We start from the raw sequence: 22,275 nt of genomic DNA, 5'->3' as shown, positions 1-22,275 counted from the left end.
AATAAGTGTGCAGTATAGTGTATGAGTTGTGTGATGTAGAAAGGCTATTTTATATTTACTCACACAGACATTTCATTTTTAATCAGTGAAGGTACCTATAGTAAACATACTTGTTCTACTTAAAGTTATTACTTGTCATCTGTGATGTCTTTATATTATATACACCTTATCTGTGACCCTTCTTCTTGGACATATAAGACTTTATTTATACCACCTCTGACCTAATAAAATTGGACCTTTGACCTTATGCACTCGACATATCAGATAACTTACTCTTGATCTCTTGACACATTTTGTTTTAAGCCTGTTAAACATAATAGGTAGCTGCCCGGCAAGAAAGGTTTAATGTTTAGTGTTTTTATTGTAATTTGACCGGGAAATTTTTCTTGTGTTTTTTTGAGGCTTCGCAAAAAGAACTGCTGTAATGTTTGATTTTATTTTCTCTTTCATCATCTTAGAATCCAAATGATAAAAGTATGTGATTTTTAAAGGTCAAAAGAAACTGGTGTTAGTTTAAACACATGCCAAAATTTAATTTTTTTTAGCACATTAGAGAAATAGTGATGTATTAGTTTTAATTAAAACTGTGACTTCTTTTGTGGTCCTGTTTTCACACTATCCAGTGATACCCCTTTTTCACACTTTTTATATTCCATGAACATTGTGCTTTCTCTTTTCTGTATTGGTTTTCTTTTACTAAACATATAGTTTTGGAGATGATCATTAATCAGTGATTCAGGACCAGAACCTAAAGAACTACACTTTTCTCATGTGTTTTGCAGTGTCTGTGTTGTTGGGTCAATAAATTACAACTACATCAATTTTTTTCCCATGAGTCTTTGCCTTTAAACAGTTGCTTTATTGTAAAAAGCAATTTTAAATAAGTAACAAATACCTGCATTTTAGGAACTTAAACTATTTCATTTTTGATAAAACTTTATTCTGTGACTCCTAGATAGATCTCAAAATACTGTTAACCCATATAAACATGAAAAAGCCATTTCAACCATATTTCCGTGCATGAGTCCTTGGAGCATATATACAGTAACATGCTATTTTTCATTTGCATCATTGTGGTTGCCTACTGTATTTTTAATTTTATTTTTTATTGAAGTGTAGTTGATTTACAATGTTAGTTTCAGGTGTACAACAAAGTGATTCAGCTACACACACACGTGCACACACACACGCACACAGATTATTTCCCATTATAGCTTATTATAAGAAATTGAATATAGTTCCCTGTGCTATATAGTATGACCTTGTTGTTTATCTATTTTATATATAGTAATGTATATCTGTTAATCCCCAAACCCTAATTTATCCTTCCCCACCCTTTCCCCTCTGGTAACCATAGTTTGTGTTCTGTGTCAGTGAGTCTTTTTTTTTGGTAAGTAAAATCTATATAATTATTTATAAGATTCCACATATAGGTGATGTCATATGATATTTGTCTATCTCTGACTTACTTCACTTAATATGATAATCTCTAGGTCCATCCATGTTGCTGCAAATGGCATTATTCCATTCTTTTTTTATGGCTGGATACTATTCCATTGTGTATATGTACCACATCTTCTTTATCCATTCATTTGTCAATGGATGTTCATCCAGAAGTGGATTTTTGGATCATACTGTAATTCTGTTTTTAATTTTTTGAGGTATATGACAGTAGCTGCACTATTTTACTTTCCCACCAACTGTTTAGGGGTACAGGTATCTCCACATCATGCCAACATTGTTATTTTATGGGGTTTGTTTTTTTTGTTTTTGATAGTAGCCATCCTAATGAGTTGGTCATATTTTAAAGTAGAAATTATTTGAGTGTATTTCTATGATTTACTACATCTATTTTGGTAAATTTTCATTTACTTGGAAATTGTGTTTTCTCAAGTTTTCAAAAATCTTGACAAAACATTTTTCATAGTATTCTTTGTGATGTTTTAAAAGAAATCTTCAGCTGTGTCTTCTCTTTCATTTTAACATTTTAAATTTGTGCCTGTAGTTTTTCTCTTGATTATTCTTGCCATAAGTTTGTCTATTAGTATTTCCAAAGATTTGGTTTTTGATTTTGATCATATCTGCTGCTTCTTTGTTTTTTGTTCATTAATGTCATTTCTTGGTTTTATTATTTCCTTTTCACTTTTTTCTCTGAGATTATATAGCCATTCTTTTTCTAACTCCTTAAGGTGAATGCTTGGTTTGTTAATTTTTAGCCGTTTTCCTGATGTGTTCATAAAGATATTAATTTCTAAGACTTGCTTTGATATAAAGTATTTTCATTATTACTCACTTCTAAATACTTTTTAATTGCCTTCAGAATTTTTTCTTTTATCTATCAGTTGTTTAGAAGGTTGGCTTGAAATTTTCAAACATAGAAATTTTGTCTGATTTCTACCTTAACTGCAATAAGATCAGAGACTGTAATCTTTGAAATCTGGCAGAGCGTGAAACATGGTAAGATTTAGTAAACGTTCTGTGCTTGAAGAGAAAGTATGTTTTCTAGTTACCTATTCCATCAAGTATATTAATCATGATATTACAATATTCTATATCTATATAGACTTTTGTCTACTTCTTTCAAATACTGATTGAGGAGATTAAAATCTTTCACTGTGATGATAAATTTATTCCTGTTTTATCAGTTTTTGCTCCATATATTTTGAGGCTAGATTATTAAGAACATACAAGTTTAGAGTTGTCTTTCTAATGAATTCAGCCTTTTGCTATGTGAAATGGCTCTGAGCTTGAGTAATGCTATAGGTGAGTAGTTTTCCCTTTTTCTGCAGGTGCTTTCTGATTTTAACATCAAGTTTATGATGGAATTACAAAATAAATTGGGATTTTTTTTTAACTCTAAAGAATTTTTTTTACTTCATCTTATTTTGACAGTAATATAGATTAGATATACTAGATTTCATTTATTTAGTATTTGCTTGGTGTATCTTTTTCTGCTTTGAAATATTTTGGTGAAATTCATTATATTCTAAGATGTGTGTATACTGTTTGTGGAATAATAAAACAACTATCTTTGTGCCTACCACTCAGGTTAGTGAGAATCTACTAGTAGGAAATCTTGTTTGTCTGTATGCGCTTTTGTTTATGAAATATATTTTCACCGGGTAGAGATTTGCAGCTTTACAGTTATTTTCTCCAAGAATTGAGTAGATATTATTTGCTGTCTTCTTGCTTTTACTCCTAATTGGGTTGCCTTGGCTATTCCTCTGCTTTTTAATTTCTGTGTAACCTTTGCAATTAACTTGTTAAGCCAAGAAAATCCTGTTTGAGTTTTGATTGAGATTGCATTGAAGTAAGAGTAGACATCTACATTTTCCTTCCATCCTGCCACGTTTGTCTACTCATGTATTGCATTTGGGTGTGATGTCATTCAGTAAAGTGTATAGTTTTCTTCATTTAAATCTTGAACATTTCTTCCTGGGCTTATTTTGGTTCTAAATAATTAATGGATTTTACTAGTACTTTGAATTTCAATTTTTATTTTCTTTTAAACAAAGGAAATATTTCCAGGATTATAGATTAGAGTGGTGGCAATGCCTTTTTAAAATTTTATGAGTATCAGTGTATGGGTATGTTTAAAAGTGTGAATTGATTTATGGATTTGACTTTCAGATATTTTGCATATAGGCCAGGCTAATCATCTGTGTATTGCTTTAATTTTAAAATATGTGATGCCAAAATGAGCACTATTCTTTTTTTTAATTTCAGCTTTTATACATTATGGTCATAGATTATGGCTTATATAGGTAATACCTTGAGGATTTAATTGATTTTCTTTATAGCACTTTCTTTGGCACTTTTATACACTCATGAAACCATCACCAAGATCAAGTTAAGAACATAATCATCACCTCAAAAAGTTGCCTCATCTGCCATATCCTTGCTGATTTTCTGCTTGCTTTTGTTCTGTCAATTTTTGAGAGAGGGATATTGAATTTTTTAATTTTATTGTTAATTTTTTCTGTTTCTTTTGGCAGTTCAGTTTTTGTCTTCATGTAGTCCAAACCTTTGTTATTAGATTCATAAATGCTAATTAGTGTACATCCTTTTGATTGACTCATTTTTATTATTAAGTGACCTTTATTCCTAATAATATTCTTTGCTACCTTGTCTAATACTAACATTGCCACTCGAGCTTTCTTTTATCCAGTGTTAGAGTAGTATATCCTTTTCTATCCTTTCACTTTTAACCTATGGATTTGAATTTTTGCATGCATCCTTTTCTTAGACATTTGAAAATTCATAAACTTAAAGGGAATGTTTATTCTGATGCCATTGACTGTGATGTGAACCTGCTGGCTCACAAACCCTTGTCGCCCAGGGCTGTAAGGTGCTGTCTCTGAGCTTTGTTGTCTCTTTGATTTTGTATTGAAAGGGTGACGTTATTCGTGGTCTATGGTAATATTGTTACTGGGATATTATTGAAATGATTTCTAATGATGAAGCCTGATATTAATCTAACTTGCTATATTTGAAATCTGAGAATTCTGCAAAGATACCTTTCATTACAAGGCTTGGTTCAATACAGCTGAACCATTCCCTGTTGCAGGACTGAGCTCAGACCTTTCTCTGTCTTCACAGCATGATAAATTAATAAGCTTGTTGAACTCTGGACTTCTGTTTGAGTCATCTGTTAAACCTCAGATTAGATCAGAAAGGAACATCAGAATCTGCAGAAGAAGTCTTTACCTCGTTTATCATCTCCTCCTACCAGAAATCTGATGGAGTATTTGTAATTGTCACTGAGTGGTGGGGGGACAGATGGTGGACTATCATTTTATCAGAAGATGGCCTTTTCTCTTACATGGTATCTGTTTCACAGTATTTCATTAGCTTCATTTTTCGCATCTGTCCCTTCAAACAATGTAATACATAGATTATAATAGATAAAAACACAAGTGTGTCCTACACCTGTAGAAAGGGACTTTGGCAGAGTTGAATCTTTTGTATAATTAAAATAGCCTATCAAGTTTTAAAAGTTGTCATTGTCTTGTGTTTAATTTTTCAAAGTGATACTATCACAGAAGGTACTGTTTTGATAAAAGGCACTACATTTTATATTTTCTTAAATTTACTGTTTAACTAAATTTAAAATTTTGTTTAAATATAATGGAACTCTGAGAGTTTTTATTTTTTTAAACCTTCCTTCCACACCTGCTTGTGCAACTCTGCACTGGCCCAGGTGCCAGGGAAGCACAGATAAATAATGTCACATAAGCCTTTCTCTTCATTTTATGCTACTCTGACAAAACACGCTGATTTAAGTGAAAATGAACTAATTTTTTTGTATATGGTGCTTTCGCTTTTGAATAGTGTTTGGATGATAGTATCTGTAGATCCTTTATTTGCTATGAGGAATGCCGTCTAGCAGATCAGTAATTACAAATCAGTTTTCCTCTGAAATATTTCTGGGAGATAATCTGCTGGAGTAGTTTTATGGAAGAGTGATATCAATCAAAATAAAAGTCTGCTACAGATTCTTTCGGTCTTATTCTAAGTAAAACTCTGACCGTTTACCTTAAAACAGTTATCTTATAAGCCCTTGGCACTTTGGCATTAAATTAAATGTTAATGAGCTAACGTGTTATTATTTTCAGTATAGTATGTCTAGGAGGGAGTGATACTTGAAATATATACCAAAATACTGCCTAAAAATGCCATGGTGTTTGTAGTTGAATATTTCATTTCTTCCCTTTTTTCATCTCTAATTTTCTCCTAATTTTCCTTCTTCCCTTCCCAGACACCGTCATCTCTCCACTCTCCCACTTCTTCCTCACCCATCTGCTCTCTTACCATCATCATCCAGGGAAACAAGAGAAACAAGTTCAAACCCTACAGGCCTTCACCCTCTCCCAGTTTTTGCAGAGGACTGTGAGGAGATACCGTAAACTGCCTGCTAGGTATCTTATTTGTTGTTGTGCCAGGCAGGCTTGGAAGAGTGGAATGCCTCAAAATATTTTCAAGAATTTAAGAGAAAAGATTATTTGGTTCTGGAATAGATTAATATCAATGGATTTTAGTTTCCAAAGTTGAGAAAGTACAGGATGAGATTGAGAGAAAAATGTTGTTTTTCCAAACAAAATGTGAAAACTCTTGCATTAATTTCTCGTCTATTTAAATTAGTAACTTGGCATCTACTCTGCTCTTGAAAATAAACTTATGGCTCCAGAAAAATATGCCTCTTGAGCATGACATTGGATTTTTATTTTTAAAAAAACACTTAATTTTTAAGTAAAAATTAAGTAAATTAAAATTAAAAAAAAATTAAGTAAAAATTGTATTATTGTAGTGAAACTTTGGTCCTTTTTATTCAAAGGAGACATATTCAAGTACTTTTGAGCTAGAAAGAATAACATCCTTAAAAATTCTCAGTTCTGTATTACAATATTTTTAAATAATGGGAAGCAGATTATTTTCTTTGATGTAACATATTTTGTGAAATGTATGTATTCTGAGGTAACACTTGAGAGCTCTGAAAATTATAGTTTAATATCATTTATATTTTCCTGCTTATCAGCTATTTTTAGAATATTTACATTCTTTCCCAAAGATCGTGAACCTATCTATAGCTTAAACTTTTTCCTGTCTCTTTTAAAAAATAAAGAACTATGAGACCCTTTAGGAGGAGTCTGGTAGAATATCAAGGTCGTATACTTCAGTATGAGTTATTTTGTTGAATATAGTAAATTATGTTAGAAAGGCCAGAGCTTTGGTCTGGTGTGCCATGAAAGGTAATTACAAGAGTAAGAAGGGTGTAAACTTTGATGAGATCATCTGTGTAGGTATTAGTTTCCTTGTATGCATTACCAGTGTTTCATGTTGTTCCAGTGTTGTTTAAGTAAGAAGTCACAAATGTGACTTAACCACTAGGCTTAAATTTTTGGACGTGTGGATGTATGGCGTTAGCCATAATTAATTAGCTTTTGAGCTTGATAACGCTGATTTTTAGAATGTTAGAAAATGGACAACTTTACAATTTATTATCTAATCCTTTTATTTTAGTAGTGAGGAGCCTGAGGCCCAGAGAAGTCACTCAGTCATGAGTTGCAGAATTTATCCTGGTATGGTTGTCTTGATGCACAGTTCAGTGCTGTTTCTACTGCATCAATTTGCGTTTCTATTCCTAAGGAAAAACAGTGTCTCCTATGAATGCATGTCTAGAATTAACATTGTCAAGCAGAAAGAATGGCCAATGAAGACTCATTCCCAGCTTGTTAGTGGTAGAGTAGTCCTGGCACTGAGCATGAGTCCATAAGGGTAGGGGTTGTATTTTTTCAATTCTTTTAGGAATGGAGGAGATCCAGGTGCCCTCGTATGGATTTTGGTCCTGACTGGTTCGTATTTTGAAAATGAGTCAGTAAGTCATAGACGCTGTGTCTCAAAGAGTACACTTTGCTTTTCTTTGTGCCTAATAATAATTAGGATTGTGAATAGATATTAAAAAAGCATGTATTTTTATGTAGTTACATTCATTCTCAACAGTCATCTGTGCTGTTTTTTTCCTGCACTTACATACTTATGACAAAGTTTGATTTATAAATTAGGTACGATAAGAGAACATCTGAATTGCTAGCATCACTACTCTTGTTCTTTTGGACCAATATTAAGTGAAATAGAGTTACTTGAACACAAGCACTGCCATACCACAATCCATCTGGTGACCTAGACTAAGTGACTGACAGGTGGGTATACAGTGTGGAAACACTGGACAAAAGGATGAGTCACATGCAGGCTGGGATGTAGTGGGACAGTGTAAGATTTCATCACACTACACAGATATACAATTTAAAATTTATGAATTGTTTACTTCTGGAATTTTCTATTTAGTATTTTTAGACCACAGGTAGCTGAAACCACAGAAGGTGCAAATGAGGATAAGGGGGGACTACTGCACTTCATTTTTTTCTTGCATAAAATATGCTGTCAAAAGGACTGATGATAATTAATTTTTTTTCAAAATTGTCCTTTTGGAAGTTGTATGATATATCTTGGTATTAGCCACTCTGGGTCATTATTGTCAGATATATGGTGTACTCTTTCAATATTTAATTATATTATTTTTCAGGAAAATTTTCTTAATTATAATTTTTAGTGTTTGATTTGTTCCCTTGTTTTGGCTTCCTTTTTCAGGCACTCCTGATTGCTGCATCTTTGCCTACCTTCCATATTTCCACTTACTCCCAAATCATTTTTATTTCTTTTTTTCTAAAATATTTTCTCCTTTATCCTGTGAGGCATTATTTATTGTGTTTATTCACTCTTTTGTCTTTTTATCTTTATTTTTTCATTATTTTCATTTTGTCTTCTTTATCTTCATTTCTTAAATGATTTTCATTTGCGGTCTTTTGTATGAGTTATGACCTAAATTTTGAGTTTTTTTCAAGATGGTGATTTGTGTTAGAACATTTTCTGTATTTGTCTTAGCTTGTTTTGAAGTAGAAGGTTACGTTTTGGTCTTTTCTCTGTATGACCCTTTTGGTGTGTTTTTATTGTTCATAGTGTTGCTATTCTACCTATTTTCTTTTTCTTTTAATAACTGTGGCATTTGACCTTGATAGTTTTGTGTTGCTTGTTTTTATGTGGAATCGGTTTTTATAAGACTTGCAGAATGAGTTGTGATTCAGGGTAACCATTCTAACTTCGTGGAGCTCCCTCTTCCATTGTTTTTGTGAAAAATACGGTAACTTGCTTTCTAAAATTTCCTAATTCTGTTTCCCTGCTATGCTTTTATCCAGGTGTTTTCCCCCTTTGCCTCTATTATCCCTAGTTTTCTTCATTACATTCATTTTTCTTTTTTTAGCAGTTTCTCTGTGGCTCAGTTTTGAGAATTCATTGGGCTTAGTCTTCACCAGACTGTTGAGACCTTCTTAATGCAGGCACCTTTCACTCACTTGCCACTGGAGTGGGCAGACCCCTCATTTTAGCTGAGACCATGCAAATGCCTGGAGAAAAATATTCTTGGCTAAGGGAACAAGAGTCCTGAGGCAGTTCTGTTCCTGATAAATGTGAGGAACAACAGCATCCACTCCACTGTGGACAGAGTGGGGCAAACAAGGGAGAGTGGTACAGGGTCAGGTCAGAGAGGTTGATGGTTCTGGGCTTAGGAGGCCATGATGAGGACTTTGGATTTTACCCTGAATGTGGTGAGAAGGCAAGATTTTGGTAAGAGGAGTGATGTAATGTGATTTGTGTTTTTAAAAATCACTGCTTCTGTAAAGAGAAGATCTGGCGATCATAGAAGCTGGAAGACCATGTAGAGGCTGTTGTGGTAAGATGAGAGCTGATGATGCCTTAGACTAGCTGATGGTGGTGGGGAAAGTAATTGGATTTGGGGTGAATAAGGGGTATATTTGAAAGTAGAGCTGATGGTATTTACTGATACATTGGATGCGAGTAGTTGTGCAAATAGTGGTACCATTTATGAACACTCTTAAGAGCAATTTTTATGTATATTGGGAGCATAAGAGTTTTGTTATAGAGTGTTGTTTTGGAAATGCTTATGGTGGAAATACTCCAGCTAAGTGGAGATTTCCAGGAGACAGTTTGATATAGGAGTGGAATTCAGGAGAGAAGTCTGAACTATAGATAAAAATTTAGGAATTGCCTTTGTGAATAATATTTCAAGTCACTGCACTGATGCATAAGTCTGGATAGAGAAGAGGGAGTATCTGAGTATAGGTCTGTTTTAACACTTACCAGTCAAGAAGAGGAGAAAGAGCCGGCAAAGAAGACTCAGAAGGTGCAGCTAGAGTTAGGAGGACAGTGTGATGTGTGAAAGCCTAGCGAAGAGAGTGTCAGGGAGGGAGAAGTGATCTACAGGGCTAACGATGGAGGAAATTTGAGAAGAGGGTCTAAAATAATTTCTAGGGAAGAGAATGTGGATAAAGTAGACAGAAGTTGCTTCACTGCCTGGCAATATTAGAACCCATTTGAGGTGCAATGTCATAAATTTACAGTGAGGGTAGTTAACATCGTTTGTAATTACAGCCATATTAATCTGCTCAGTTATGGGCACAGAGTAGGGAGAGAGTTGGATTTAGGATTAGGATTTTGCCATGCACGTACGAAAGAACAGAGGGACAAGGGAGTTGTGTGCGTGCAAGGGAGCGAGTCTAGTGATGGGCTGTAAAATCCACCATGGATGAGGAGGAAAGTGAGGCCGACCTCTGTGTGCTCCTGCCAGACCAAATCTCTGTTGCCAGCGACCACACTGCACTTTCCATCTCTGCCTGGTTTCCGGGATGCCCTTTTTCTTTCTCCTTCCTGCCGTCTTACCCAACTACCAGCCTAAACAAATGCACCCCCACCCCAATATCCATATGTTCAAATTCAATCCATCATTCAAGGAATAGCAGACATGATGCTTCCTTCTACAGCACTGCACTACAGCACTCTAACTGCTACAGCACTCAGACTCTCAAGCTTGGAATTACAGATTTGTGTATGTATTTTACCTCTCCTACTTGAGTGTGGGGTTGCAAGGCACCAGGGATGTGTCCCTGTATCCTTAGCATTTAGCACAACTGATGTGTAGCAAAGGTTTGATGAGTCAGTGAAAAATCTCAAGTAAAACAATTTCTTCCTTGTTTTCCAAAGCAGTTGTTGAAACCAGCATTTCATGGAGATTACTTTTATTTTCATCTGTATAGTCTTTTATGCTCACTGCAGTCTGTAGCAGTGCTGTGTTGTTTTTTGATAGTCATCACCTTTGTCATTTCATCATTTGTCTTGCAGGAGCACCTTTCCTTAAAGAAGTATATTGTTGACATTGTGGTTGAAAGTGCAGTTCCACCAGAGCCTTTGAAAGATGGAGAAGAGCGGCAAAAAAACAAAAAAAAGGCCAAAAAGATAAAAGCCCGGATGAACTTCAGGTACTATAAATATCCTTAAAAACAAAACAAAGAAAAGCTCTTTTAGTGATATATCCTTTCTGTTGTTAAGTCCAAGGAAGACCCTCTGCCTCCCAAAAAAGTTAAAACTTGTTTGCTTCAAGGTAGCCTTAAAAATAACACTGATGAGCCTAATTTATAGCCACTTTCTCTGATTGAGAAAGAAAACTGCGTATCGATCTAAAGCCCTTGCTTTCACCTGTTAAGAGCTCTTCTGATAATTGAATGCCAGAGCCCTGCCAAACTTGTGCCTCCTTCAGCACACAATAGTACATTTAAGTATATGTAAACCAAGCCTATTTTTCTTTCCAACTATTGATTTTTAAATGAAGTATCAAAGAAAATCAATAGCAATCAACAAATAGAAGTCGGCTGGCTGTAGTGTCAAATCCCATGGCTGGGGTTAATCAATTTGGTTGCCTGTCACAACAAGGAAAAGTTCAAGAAATATCTTGAAATAGAAAGTGAATTGTCAGACCCGTAGTTTATCATCAGCCTCCGAAGTGACATCTGAGGATCAGACACTGTGTAGTACATCACTACCTCAGGACTCTGAGCGTCAGCTCGTTACTGATGAGTCTTGTTCGAGGACTCAAATGTAGTTCCTCCTTACGAGATGATTCTTTGCTATTTGAGGAAGGTAGTTTGAATACGTTGTTATACCTTTATCCCCGAATGTTTCGTAAGATAGAGAAGCTTGACAGTGGTTACATCTCTGTAGTTTCCAATTTCAGGTTGTAATTAGAGAAGGTGTCCATTTCATCTTACAGAATCAATAGAAAAGGCTTTTTTGATTGTGTTTTGTGAAGTTCCTCCAAATTTCTAAAAACAGTTTCACAGTATGTACTTCAGAGTGTTACTGACATTTATTTCTAGTTTATGCTAAGAGCTTGTTGACCTTGTGACTGTGAAATGCTGTAGAGTCGATTCTTTGGACCTTTCTCCTCTGTGTGCACAGTCCCTTGGTGAGTTCACCCAGTCCTGTGGCTTTAAATATTTTCTAGTTGCTGATGACTACGAATTTTATATCTTCAGTTTTACTCAGACTCAGTATGTCCAAAACAATCTCCTGCTTTCTCTTCCACACCACCCTACCCCTGCAAAAAAAGCCCTCCTTTACCCATAGTCTTCTCTATCTCAGTAACCAGATACTCTGTTCTCATTGTGAATGCCAAAGCCGTGAAGTTATCCTTGACCTTTTTCTTTCTCACACCTCTCATTCAGTCTAACTACAAATAATGTTAGCTTTGCTTTAAAATACATTCAGAATTTGACTGTCTTTCTCTAACTTTACTACTTCTCCCCTCAACTAAACCTCCATCATCTCTCACCTGAATCATTGCAGTGCTCCTCTGACCAGTCTCTCTGCTTCCGTGCTTGTCTCCTGGCAGTCTTCTAAACACTCTAGCCAGAGTGAACCTGTTAAAATGTCAGATCATGCCACTTTTCTTCTCAAAACTTCAGGGCTTTTGCACTTCGGATTTCCTCTTCTTGGCTGACTCTTCCCACATATATCCATAGAGCTTAGCTCCCTTACCTCCTTCAGGTCTTTGCTCAAATGTCTCCTCTTCAGTGAGGCTGTCCTTCAGGGCCTGATGTTTATAGTAATGCTATAATATATATAGTAGCAATGCTAGTTTATTAAAAAAAACTCTAAGTTATAGGAAAAATGACCTATAATTCTGATGCTACTAATATTTTGGCATGTATGTTCTTTTAATGCACACATACATGTATCTATAGACTTTTTTTCATTGCAGCATAATTTAAGTGAAATGTAGAGATCTCTAATGTACTATTTGTTGAGCAAACCTAGATACTCATGTACTCCACACCCCTATCAAATTTTAGAACATTTCCATTGCTCCACAAAGTTTCTTTGTGCCTCTTTGCAGTCCGTCTTCCACCACCCCTGGTGCTTGGTAATCACTGATCTGCTTTCTATCATTATAGATTAGTTTTTCCTGTCCTAGAAATATATACAAATGAAATCAAATTTCTTTGTGGCTGGCTTCTTTATTGAGTATTGTTGACTCTTTAACAATGAGGGGATTGGGGCCCTGACTCTCCATACAGTCAAAAATCCATGCATAACTAACAGTTGGCCCTGTATACCGGCAGTTCCTCTATGTCTGTGAGTCCTTTCTGGTTGGTAAGTAAGTTCATTTGTGACATATTTTTTAGAATCCACATAGATGAAATCATAATATTTGTCTCTGTCTTACTTTACTTTGTATGATAATCTCTTGTTCTAGTTTATTCCTAAATATTTTTTTTTTGGATGTGATTTTTAAAGGGATTTTTTTTCACTTCCCTTTTCTGATATTTCATTGTTCGTGTAAAGAAATGCAACAGATTTCTGTAAGTTAATCTTGTATTTGCTACCTTGCTCAATTCACTTACTAGTTCTGATAGCGTTTGTGTTGAGTCTTTAGGGTCTTCTACACAGAGGATCACATCATCTGCAAATGGAGTCAGTTTTACCTCTTCTCTTCCAGTGTGGATGCCTGTTGTTTCCTTTTCATGTCTGACTGCTGTGACTAGGACTTCCACCACTGTGTTGAGTAGAAGCAGTGAGAGTGGGCATCCTTGTCTTGATCCTGAATTTAACAAGAAGGCTTTCAGTTTTAACCATTAAGTATGTGGATTTGTCATAAATGGCCTTTATTATGTTAAGATATGTTCTCTCTATGTCCACTTGGTGAGAGTTTTTATCATGAATGGTTGTTGAATTTTGTCATATGCTTTTTCTGCATCTGTTGAGATGGTCTTGTGGTTTTTGTCTTTCCTTTCGTTAATGTGGTGTATCACTTTGATTGATTTGTGTATGTTGAACCATCCTTTTGACCCTGCAATGAATGCATCTTGATCATGGTGTGTGATCCTTTTGATGAATTGTTGGATTCAGTTTGCTGATATTTTGTTGAGGATTTTTGCATCTATCATCATCAAAGATAATGGCCTGTAATTTTCTTTTTTTTTTTTTTGTAGTGTCTTTGGTTTTCGTATCAGCATAATGGAGGCCTCATAGAATGAATTTGGAAACCTTCCTTCCTCTTCAGTTTTTTGGAACAGTTTGAGAAGGATAGGTGTAAGTTCTTCTGTATGTGTTTGGTAGAATTCCCCAGTGAAGCTGTCCAGTCCTGGGTTTTTGTTTGCAGGGCATATTTTTTTTTTATTACAGATTCTGTTTCACTTCTAGTTATCAGTCTGTTCATATAATCTATTTCCTCTTGACTCAATCTTGGCAGACTGTATGTGTCTAAAAACTTGTCCATTTCTTCTTGGTTGTCCAGGTTGTTGGCATAAAACTGTTCATCGTATTTTCTTAAGGTTTTTTATGTTTCTCTGATAGCAATTTTTATTCTTCCCTTTCATTTTTTTTTTACTTTGTTTATTTGGATTCTTTCTCTTCTTGGTGAGCCAGGCTAGAGGTTTGTTGATTTTGTTTATCTTTTCAAAAAGCTAGCTCTTGGGGTTTTTAAAAATCTTTTCTATTTTTTTAAATCTCTGAATTCTTTTCAGTCTTTTTTTTTTAAACATTTTTATTGAGTTATAGTCATTTTACAATGTTGTGTCAAATTCCAGTGTAGAGCACAATTTTTCATGTTCATGTATAACTGAAAAATTCTTTTCAATCTTCTCTCTCACTGTTCCTGTATTTTAATCTTTTGCTCCAGCAAATGGGGTCTGTACACTGTTCCCTAAGTATAGCTTATATTTTCTTGCATATCTAGAATTATTTGCTCACTTTTCTCTCTTATTAATGCTATTTTCTTTTTGTGTATTCAGATGCCACCTATCTTTCAAGCAGGTGCACATTGCATTTCCTTGAGGAAATGTCCCTTAGTGCCTTGAGTGGAAATGATCACTTGTGACAGTACTCATCTGTCACTTAACTCAACTTTGCAAAATTATGTATCTTTTAATGCTGTATCTTCCTCCTCCTTATGGAGGATAAAGCCTTGACTATTCCCACTGTGTATGTACCTCATGTGTGCCATGTATTGAACTTTTATTATCCTCCGTAGTCTAGGTTAGTTCATGTAGAGTAGGGACTATGGAAATAAATACTTAATTGCTGGAAATTAATCAAGACAAAGTTCAAGTTAAAAAATGGGTAACTACCATTTCAGGTACAGTTAGAATTTTTTTGGATAGTAATTTTCTAGTTAGGTGTGCATGAATGGAAGAATGTGTTCAGTCCTTTCCACTTGAAGCCCTAGATAAATGTGTGTTTTGATATAGTAGGCATCTTCCTAAGCCTCAACTTCTTTGTAAAATGAGGATAATACCATACTGAGTTTTTAAGACTGTGTGAGACAGTGAGTATATAACTCCTGGCACAGTGCTTGGAACATACTCAACCCTGCATGGTTGTTACTTTTTCCACCTTTCATGTGAGGCTACAATACTTGGAACTACAAAGTGATTATTTCTCCATCTTGATATGCTTTAATATTTTGGCTGATAATGAAAAGCACATAGAGATTGAAACAATACATAGTTTAATGTGTGATCCTAATTTAGTTACTTCTTCATTCCCAAGCATAGTCTGTGCTAGGTTGCTTTTTTTCTCATTAGACCTGTTGTGATTTGCATCTTCAGGTTTTTTTCTGAAGCAGTTTTTATTTTTCACTGTCATTGCTGTCTGAATTGGTATACATTGTGACTAATTCTTCCACAGGTCATTGGACTAGTTCTGTGAGACTAGAACCCTTTGGGTGAATGGTTAAAATTTAAATTAGCATTTTTCTGTTTTTCCTTCAAAAAGAGAAATTGACAAATTATATCATTGTTAGTGAATTGCTATAGTGATGTCTGCTTAGATTGAGGACCTGTTGATGGCTGTCACCTACTGGTACAGGCAAACTGGAGCCTAGGTGGACTGTGGCAAAGAAGTGTTACCTCATATTTTTGCAGACTTTCGGTGTTTAGTTAATATAAATAACAAAAGCAAGATAAGACAAATCTTTGAGTATCTGGTCAAGCCTTTTCCATTACCTTTTAAAGTTATTTCTAGAGTTAAAGGACTTTGCTTCACCCGTATTTAATTTTGCATTATATACTTCTTGAGGTACATAGATAATCAGCCACTTCAGCCACCTCGTAGAAACTTAATATGGTTTCAAATTTAATTATCATGATTTTAACATTCCTGAAAAATAAGCACCATTGTGTAAAAGGTCTATAAACTCAAAAATGTTTTTAATGAATCTGTTCTCTATCCTATGAGGATGTATGTATCTTTTTAACCTTTTTTGATAGCATTTTTAGTATTTTAAAGAGGCAATGTCAGAAATCAAAGTGTTAAAGCTAATGTAGTAATGTTCCTCATACTGGGAGAGGAAAAATGCAGCCAGCATTTTAATTTGTTATGAAAATTAGCAGCAAAATAACTAACAGTGATCAAACTCTTTTCTCTTTAGGGCCAAAGAATATGAGAGTTTAATGGAAACAAAAAATTCTGGCTCTGACTCACCCTATAAAGCAAAGTGAGTATTTTATCCTATATTTAGTGCTTTGTCTCTTCAGTCTCAGCCTATAATAACAAAGGTTTATCTGAACCATCATTTTATGCCTGTGACCATGGACTTTGTACCTGATGCCTAGAGTTTTCTAACAGTGGTATCTAACTGGGGACAATTTTGCCAGGGGACATTGTGTGTCTGGGGATATGTGATATTTTGGTTATCATTACTTGGGAAGATGGTGCTGCTGCCATCAAGTGCATAGAGACCACAGGTGCTGTTAAGCATTCTTCAGTGCTCGAGACAGCTTTCCACAGCAAGGTATTATCTCATCCGTATCATCAGTTGTGTCAAGGTAGAGGAACCCTGTTCTGACAGAACAGGATCTGTCAAGGCTGTGCTGGTTTTTGCTCTGAGGAGATCTCATTCAGGATTGTTGTGTGGGCCCCTTGACAGACAAGGATTTAGAGTCCACCATTGGGTCTAAGTTTAATTACAGAATAGCTAAGTAAACAAAAACACCATCGTTTTGCTTCTGTGAAGCCTGCTGCCAATGAAGTACAGTGAGAAAGACACTTACATAACACTGCTGATGGGCATGCAAACCGGAGTAGTCTTACTGAAAGGCAGTGTGAATCCAGAGCTTAGGGATCCGCTTTAGATTTCAGGAAACGTGCCCAAATGTTTATATACAAAGATGACTATTTTAATAATATTTTCAGTAGTGAAAAAGTCAAGAAACAACTTAAATGCCACAGACTGAGGAGTATCTGTAACCAGTTGTTGGTGTAGATATGCTGTAGCTTTTTACTATAGCTGCTATTTACGTTTGTCGTAGAAATTTTCTTGCCTGTCAGAAATAAGACGCCCATCGGGTAATTACTTTCATTTATTATTGTACTGGAACTATTAACCATTGCCATTCTAAAAGAAAAAAAGAAATATAAAATATTAAAGAAGGTGACAACATTACCAACATTATGGTGATACTGTGTATCTGGAAAACCCCAGAGAATCAAGTGAAAAGCTAGTAGAAACAAAAGAATCAGTTCAGTAGGATGGCTGATTACCAAATTAATGTGACAGTGTTAATAACGGGCAGTGTTTGCTGAGCCTTTACCTCATGCCAGGCTCGTTACGTGTGTTGACTCATTTATTACTCATATCAACACAGTGAATTTCATTAGGAAGCTAAGTCCTAAAGAGAGTAAGTAACTTGCCTATGTTGTGCAACAACATATCCAGGATGCAAAAATTAATAGCTTTTTGTTCTGATAATCAGAAAATATAAATACCATTTACAATAGCAATAAAAAAGTAAACCAAGAATAAACTCAACAAAAAATATGAAGGCTTTATAAAAACAAAACGTTAAAATGCTAACAAGGGATATAAAAGATGGCTTGTATAAATGGGAAGACAAATTATACCCTTGGATACAAGACACAGTATAGTAAATTCTCTGTAAATTCTTCTATAAATATACTGTAACCCCAATAAAATAACAATCTTCTTAAAAATAGAGATAGAATAATTTTAAAGAACATATGGAAAAATAAATGAGAATTTTGAGGAAGAAGATTTATTAAAGACAGAGAAGGAGGTAGAACTGAGCTAACAGATACGTAGCTGAAATAGTTTTGTATTGGCACATGAATAGTAATACAAATTAACGGAAGAGATTTTTTGAAACAATCTAGAAATAGATCCAAAATTTGAGGAAATTTAATGTATGATATGGTGTAGTGTTTGCAGAGATGGCCAGAAATTGTTGAGCTATTCCTGGAGGCATGTCTCTTTGCAGTATAACTTTGCCACTTCTCTGTCAAGAGGTAGACTCTGTTTCCCTTATTCCTAAATTTGTTCCGGTCATTTGTTCTGACCCACAGTCTACTGCAGAAGCAGTATGTGACTCCTGAACCTTGGCCTCAGAAGTCTTGAGGCTTCTGCTCACAGCCTTGCTTTCTTGTTCCCCTGTGGCTGCCCTATAAGGAAGCCTGGGTCAGCCGCCTTGAGGATGACAGATCACTTGGTCTTGGGATGTAATCCTTTTGATATACTGTTAAATTCGTTTTGCCTGTTTTGTTGAGAGTGTTTGCATCAGGGTTCATACAGGAAACCAAGCCTACCCAGCCTCTGCTTGTGTCACATCTGCTCATGTCCCAGTGGCAAGAAATTTTGCCAAGTCTGTAGTCACTGTATGAGGAGTCTGTGCAAGTCACGGCTAGCAAGGTGTAATTCAAGGCGATCCTGTAATGTAACCGTCTGCTACACAACTTGCTGTAGATTCTCCTCTTACTTGACTGGCTGTTCTTTTTCAGTATCTTTTACCTGGTTCTTTCTTGTCTCCTTGATCTCTAATATTAGCGTGCCTTTGTCCTGAGAGTCCAAATAGAGAATTATTCCCTTGATAATCTCATTTAGTTTCATGACTTTAAACTAATCTAGTAACTGGATGGATTTTCAATTTATATCTCCAATCCAGACCTGTCTCCAGAACTCCAGAAAACTATATCCAACTTCCCATTAAGCATTTCCACTTGGATGTCTCTCTGTTTACTCTTGGACCCCTCAAGCGAACATGTGCAAAATTCACGTCCTGAAATTTGCTCCCAAATCTTATCCCTCATATTTTTGTTGATCTTTGAAATTGCAAGTCCATCTTTAAGTTGAGTCTTCTAAAAACTTTAGAGTCATCCTTTTTCTCACATTCCACTTCCAGTTCATCAAAAAATTCTGTTGGCTCTGTCTTTAAAATATATTCCAAATCAGACCACTTTTCATTACCTCCCTGGTAACTAATCCACCATTTCTCATCTGGATTATTGTAGCAGCCTCCTTACTAGTTCTGCACTGCTTCTACCCTTGGTTACTACATACAGTCTATTGGCCACAGGCAACCAGGATATTCTTTTAAATTACGAGTCTAGAAAAAATGGCACTAGCAGTAGAAGCATAATATTTTAGTATCTTCAGATTCACATAGAAACCAGATAACTAATAAAAAAAAAAACCCAAAAACCCATGGCACAATTTACAACAAAACCCATGTTGTCAGATATCTATATGAAATCCCAATTACAAGTGGGTGGAAACAGATAGCCACAAGCCCTGCATGATAATGACATGTGTGAAGGAAATCAGAGAGAAGCAACAGAGAAGATAGCTGACGTAAGGAAAGGATAACCCGCAAATCACTAACAACAGGCTTTCACTGGAAGCTTCAGGGAACCAGTTTGAGAGAAGCACCTGAACCTCTTCTTAAACAGGTTCCTCAGGAAGGGCTTGTGTGAACAGTGTTGCCTTAGCTCTTGCTCTTTCTTATTGACCATTTTATGCCCTCAAAAATCAGTTTTGCCAGTTACCAAATCCTTGACCCACATTTTTTTTTCCTTGAGTATCTTAAATACTAATAGAGAATGAACCCTGGACACTCAAAATTATTAGACATCAATGTAAAGACTATTGATGAATATTAAAGTTACAGTTTTTATAGAACTAAGACTGATGGCCAGAAGAAAAAGAATATTGTAATAGCTGTATCTCAGATGTATTCATGATATAACTATAAGAAAAAGACTAGGGAAAAAAGAAAGAAAAATACCATATGATATCACTCATATGTGGAATCTAAAGAAAAAAGAAAGGACAAATGAACTTAAATATAAAACAGAAACAGACTCACAGACAGACATAGAATACAAACTTCTGGTTGCCGGGGAGAGGTGGGTGGAAAGGGATAGACTGGGAGTTTGAGATTGGTAGATACTGACAGGTATATATAGAATAGATAAACAAGTTTATACTGTATAGCACAGGGCAGTATACACAAGATCTTGTGGTAGCTCACAGGGAAAAAGAATACGAAAGTGAATATATGCATGTTCATGTATGACTGAAAAACTGTGCTGTACGCCAGAAACTGACTCAGCATTGTAAACCGACTGTAACTCAAGAAAAAGACTAGGGAGAATGGGGAAAACATACGTTAAAAAAACCTATTCTCTAATTGCTAGTGGTATTATTAGTAATGTTATTTGGAGTCTGTGTGCCTGTAATATGGGATAAAGTAAAGGAGATTATGGAGACTAGCATTCTTTTGTCCCCTGTGTCCCCGAGAACATGAATTCTCAGTCTGAATGAAAGATGATAAGTGTAATATAGTAGAGATCAGGTAAAAGCTCTGTAGGACTGAATTGGAGTTATATGAATTTATAGGGTTTTATGTTTTAAAAAGTGTTTTGTGTATTGTGTGTATACTTATTAGCATGTGTACATACATAGACACACATGTATTATGTATGTGTGTATTCACACATTTATTGATTTCCTAGCTCTGTCCCTTAAGAGGCCCAGAAACAAGGACCAATGCAGTAGCAGTGAGCATCCCTTGTGCTCACTGATTTGGGACCTGAAATACCATTTCGGACTAAAATAACCAAGAACTTCTTGGAAAAATGCCTAATTCTAGATCTGAACGCTCTCTGATACTGGTTGGCAAGGAAGCTCTCAAAGGCTGCTGGTATTTTGTGAAAGGACTCAGGAGCTGACTTGAAGAGTTTACTACTAGCCAAATTAGGACAATTTGAGTATCACAAAGGATAATTATTGTAACTGATTGAAATTGGTAACCAAATAGCAGATGAAATCTCCTCATAAAATTATTCTATCTAATAAATTAAAATGACTCCTCCTCCAGTCACCACCCTGACTTCCTGAAAAATTCAGTCATGAAGCCGTTAGATGAGGGAGCACCAAGCAGCCGTGGGCACTGGCCGGTTGGCTGGAGGCAGCACTGGCACATGGTGCATGTCAAAGCCTAAGTGGGCTGCGGAGGGTGGCTGGGTGTGAGGCTCAGAGCCCAAGTAGAATGCAGGGAGCTTCCACGTGGGATAGGGCACCATGGCCTGATACGAGGAATCAGAGCAGAGTAGGGAGGGCATATCCATGGAATGGCATCCTGGCACAGTCTGTCAGGGGAGCCTTGCAAAGAGTGTTAAACACAAGCAGGGTGATAAGGGCAGAAGAGCCCAGAATGGGGCGTCAGAGGCCAAGCAGGGAGATAATAGTATACATAAACAAAGGTGGATGATGTATTACATGTAGGGGCTTATTCAAATAAGTAAATATATTAAGGATGATGGAAGGCAGGTTGGAGAAGGGAGTTAAAAATATACTCGGAGAATAGAAAATTCCTGTGGTGATTAATTAGAATTGTAGGTATCAGTTTTAACTCGTATTTTCCAATATATATAAATAGAAATGAATGTAGATGTAAATGGGTAGGGACACACACACACCCACGCAACCCTTGAGCAGTGGTGGAGGTGGGAGGTGGTTGGGGCGCCAGCCCTCCAAGAAGTCCAGAATCTGGCTGCAGTTTTTATAGTCTGCCCTTTCTCTCAGAGGTTTTGCATCCATGGAGTCAACCACCTGTGAATCCTGTGGGAAGTATATGGTGAAAAAATCTACATGTTACTGGATCCCCTCACAGCTCAAACCCCTGTTGTTCAAACGTCAGCTGTGTGTGTGTGTTTTTATATATATATATATATATATATATATATATATATATATATATATATATATATAAATGTTATATGTAGTTTATTTATAAAGCAAAATACACACTTTTCCTAGATCTTTCCACTAAGAGTGAAGGCCTGGGAGCAGCAGCACCCTGGTAGCACTGAGAACATCTGTTACACCCATGTAAGTGTGAGGGCAAGGTAGTTCCCTAAAAGGGAAGAATGGGTTTTCTCCACAAGAAAGGACGCTGACAGGCAAACGTGAAAGGTGTTCAGTGTAGGAGGCAATATATGCATGCTGATTTTTTTCATATCATATGGGGATTTCTTAAACTCTTACATTTAGAAATACAAGCTTAAGCATATTAT

The 22,275-nt window shown here is 35.8% G+C and overlaps 1 protein-coding gene across 5 annotated transcripts in view; it reads left to right on the top strand.

The window, feature by feature from the left end:
* Positions 1 to 22,275, top strand: part of SCAPER (S-phase cyclin A associated protein in the ER) — a 269,359-nt gene that overhangs the window by 83,951 nt on the left and 163,133 nt on the right. For all 5 annotated transcript variants that reach the window (XM_031691717.2, XM_072950937.1, XM_072950939.1 and 2 more), the window contains 2 exons: positions 10,753 to 10,889; positions 16,337 to 16,402. In XM_031691717.2, the coding sequence (XP_031547577.2) occupies positions 10,753 to 10,889; positions 16,337 to 16,402 (203 nt within the window). The remainder of the gene's footprint in view (positions 1 to 10,752; positions 10,890 to 16,336; positions 16,403 to 22,275) is intronic.

Source organism: Vicugna pacos, chromosome 27 (assembly GCF_048564905.1).
Source record: "Vicugna pacos chromosome 27, VicPac4, whole genome shotgun sequence".
Lineage (NCBI taxonomy): Eukaryota > Metazoa > Chordata > Mammalia > Artiodactyla > Camelidae > Vicugna > Vicugna pacos.
The sequence above is the reverse complement of the archived record's forward strand: the minus strand, read 5'-3'. Positions and strand labels throughout refer to the sequence as shown.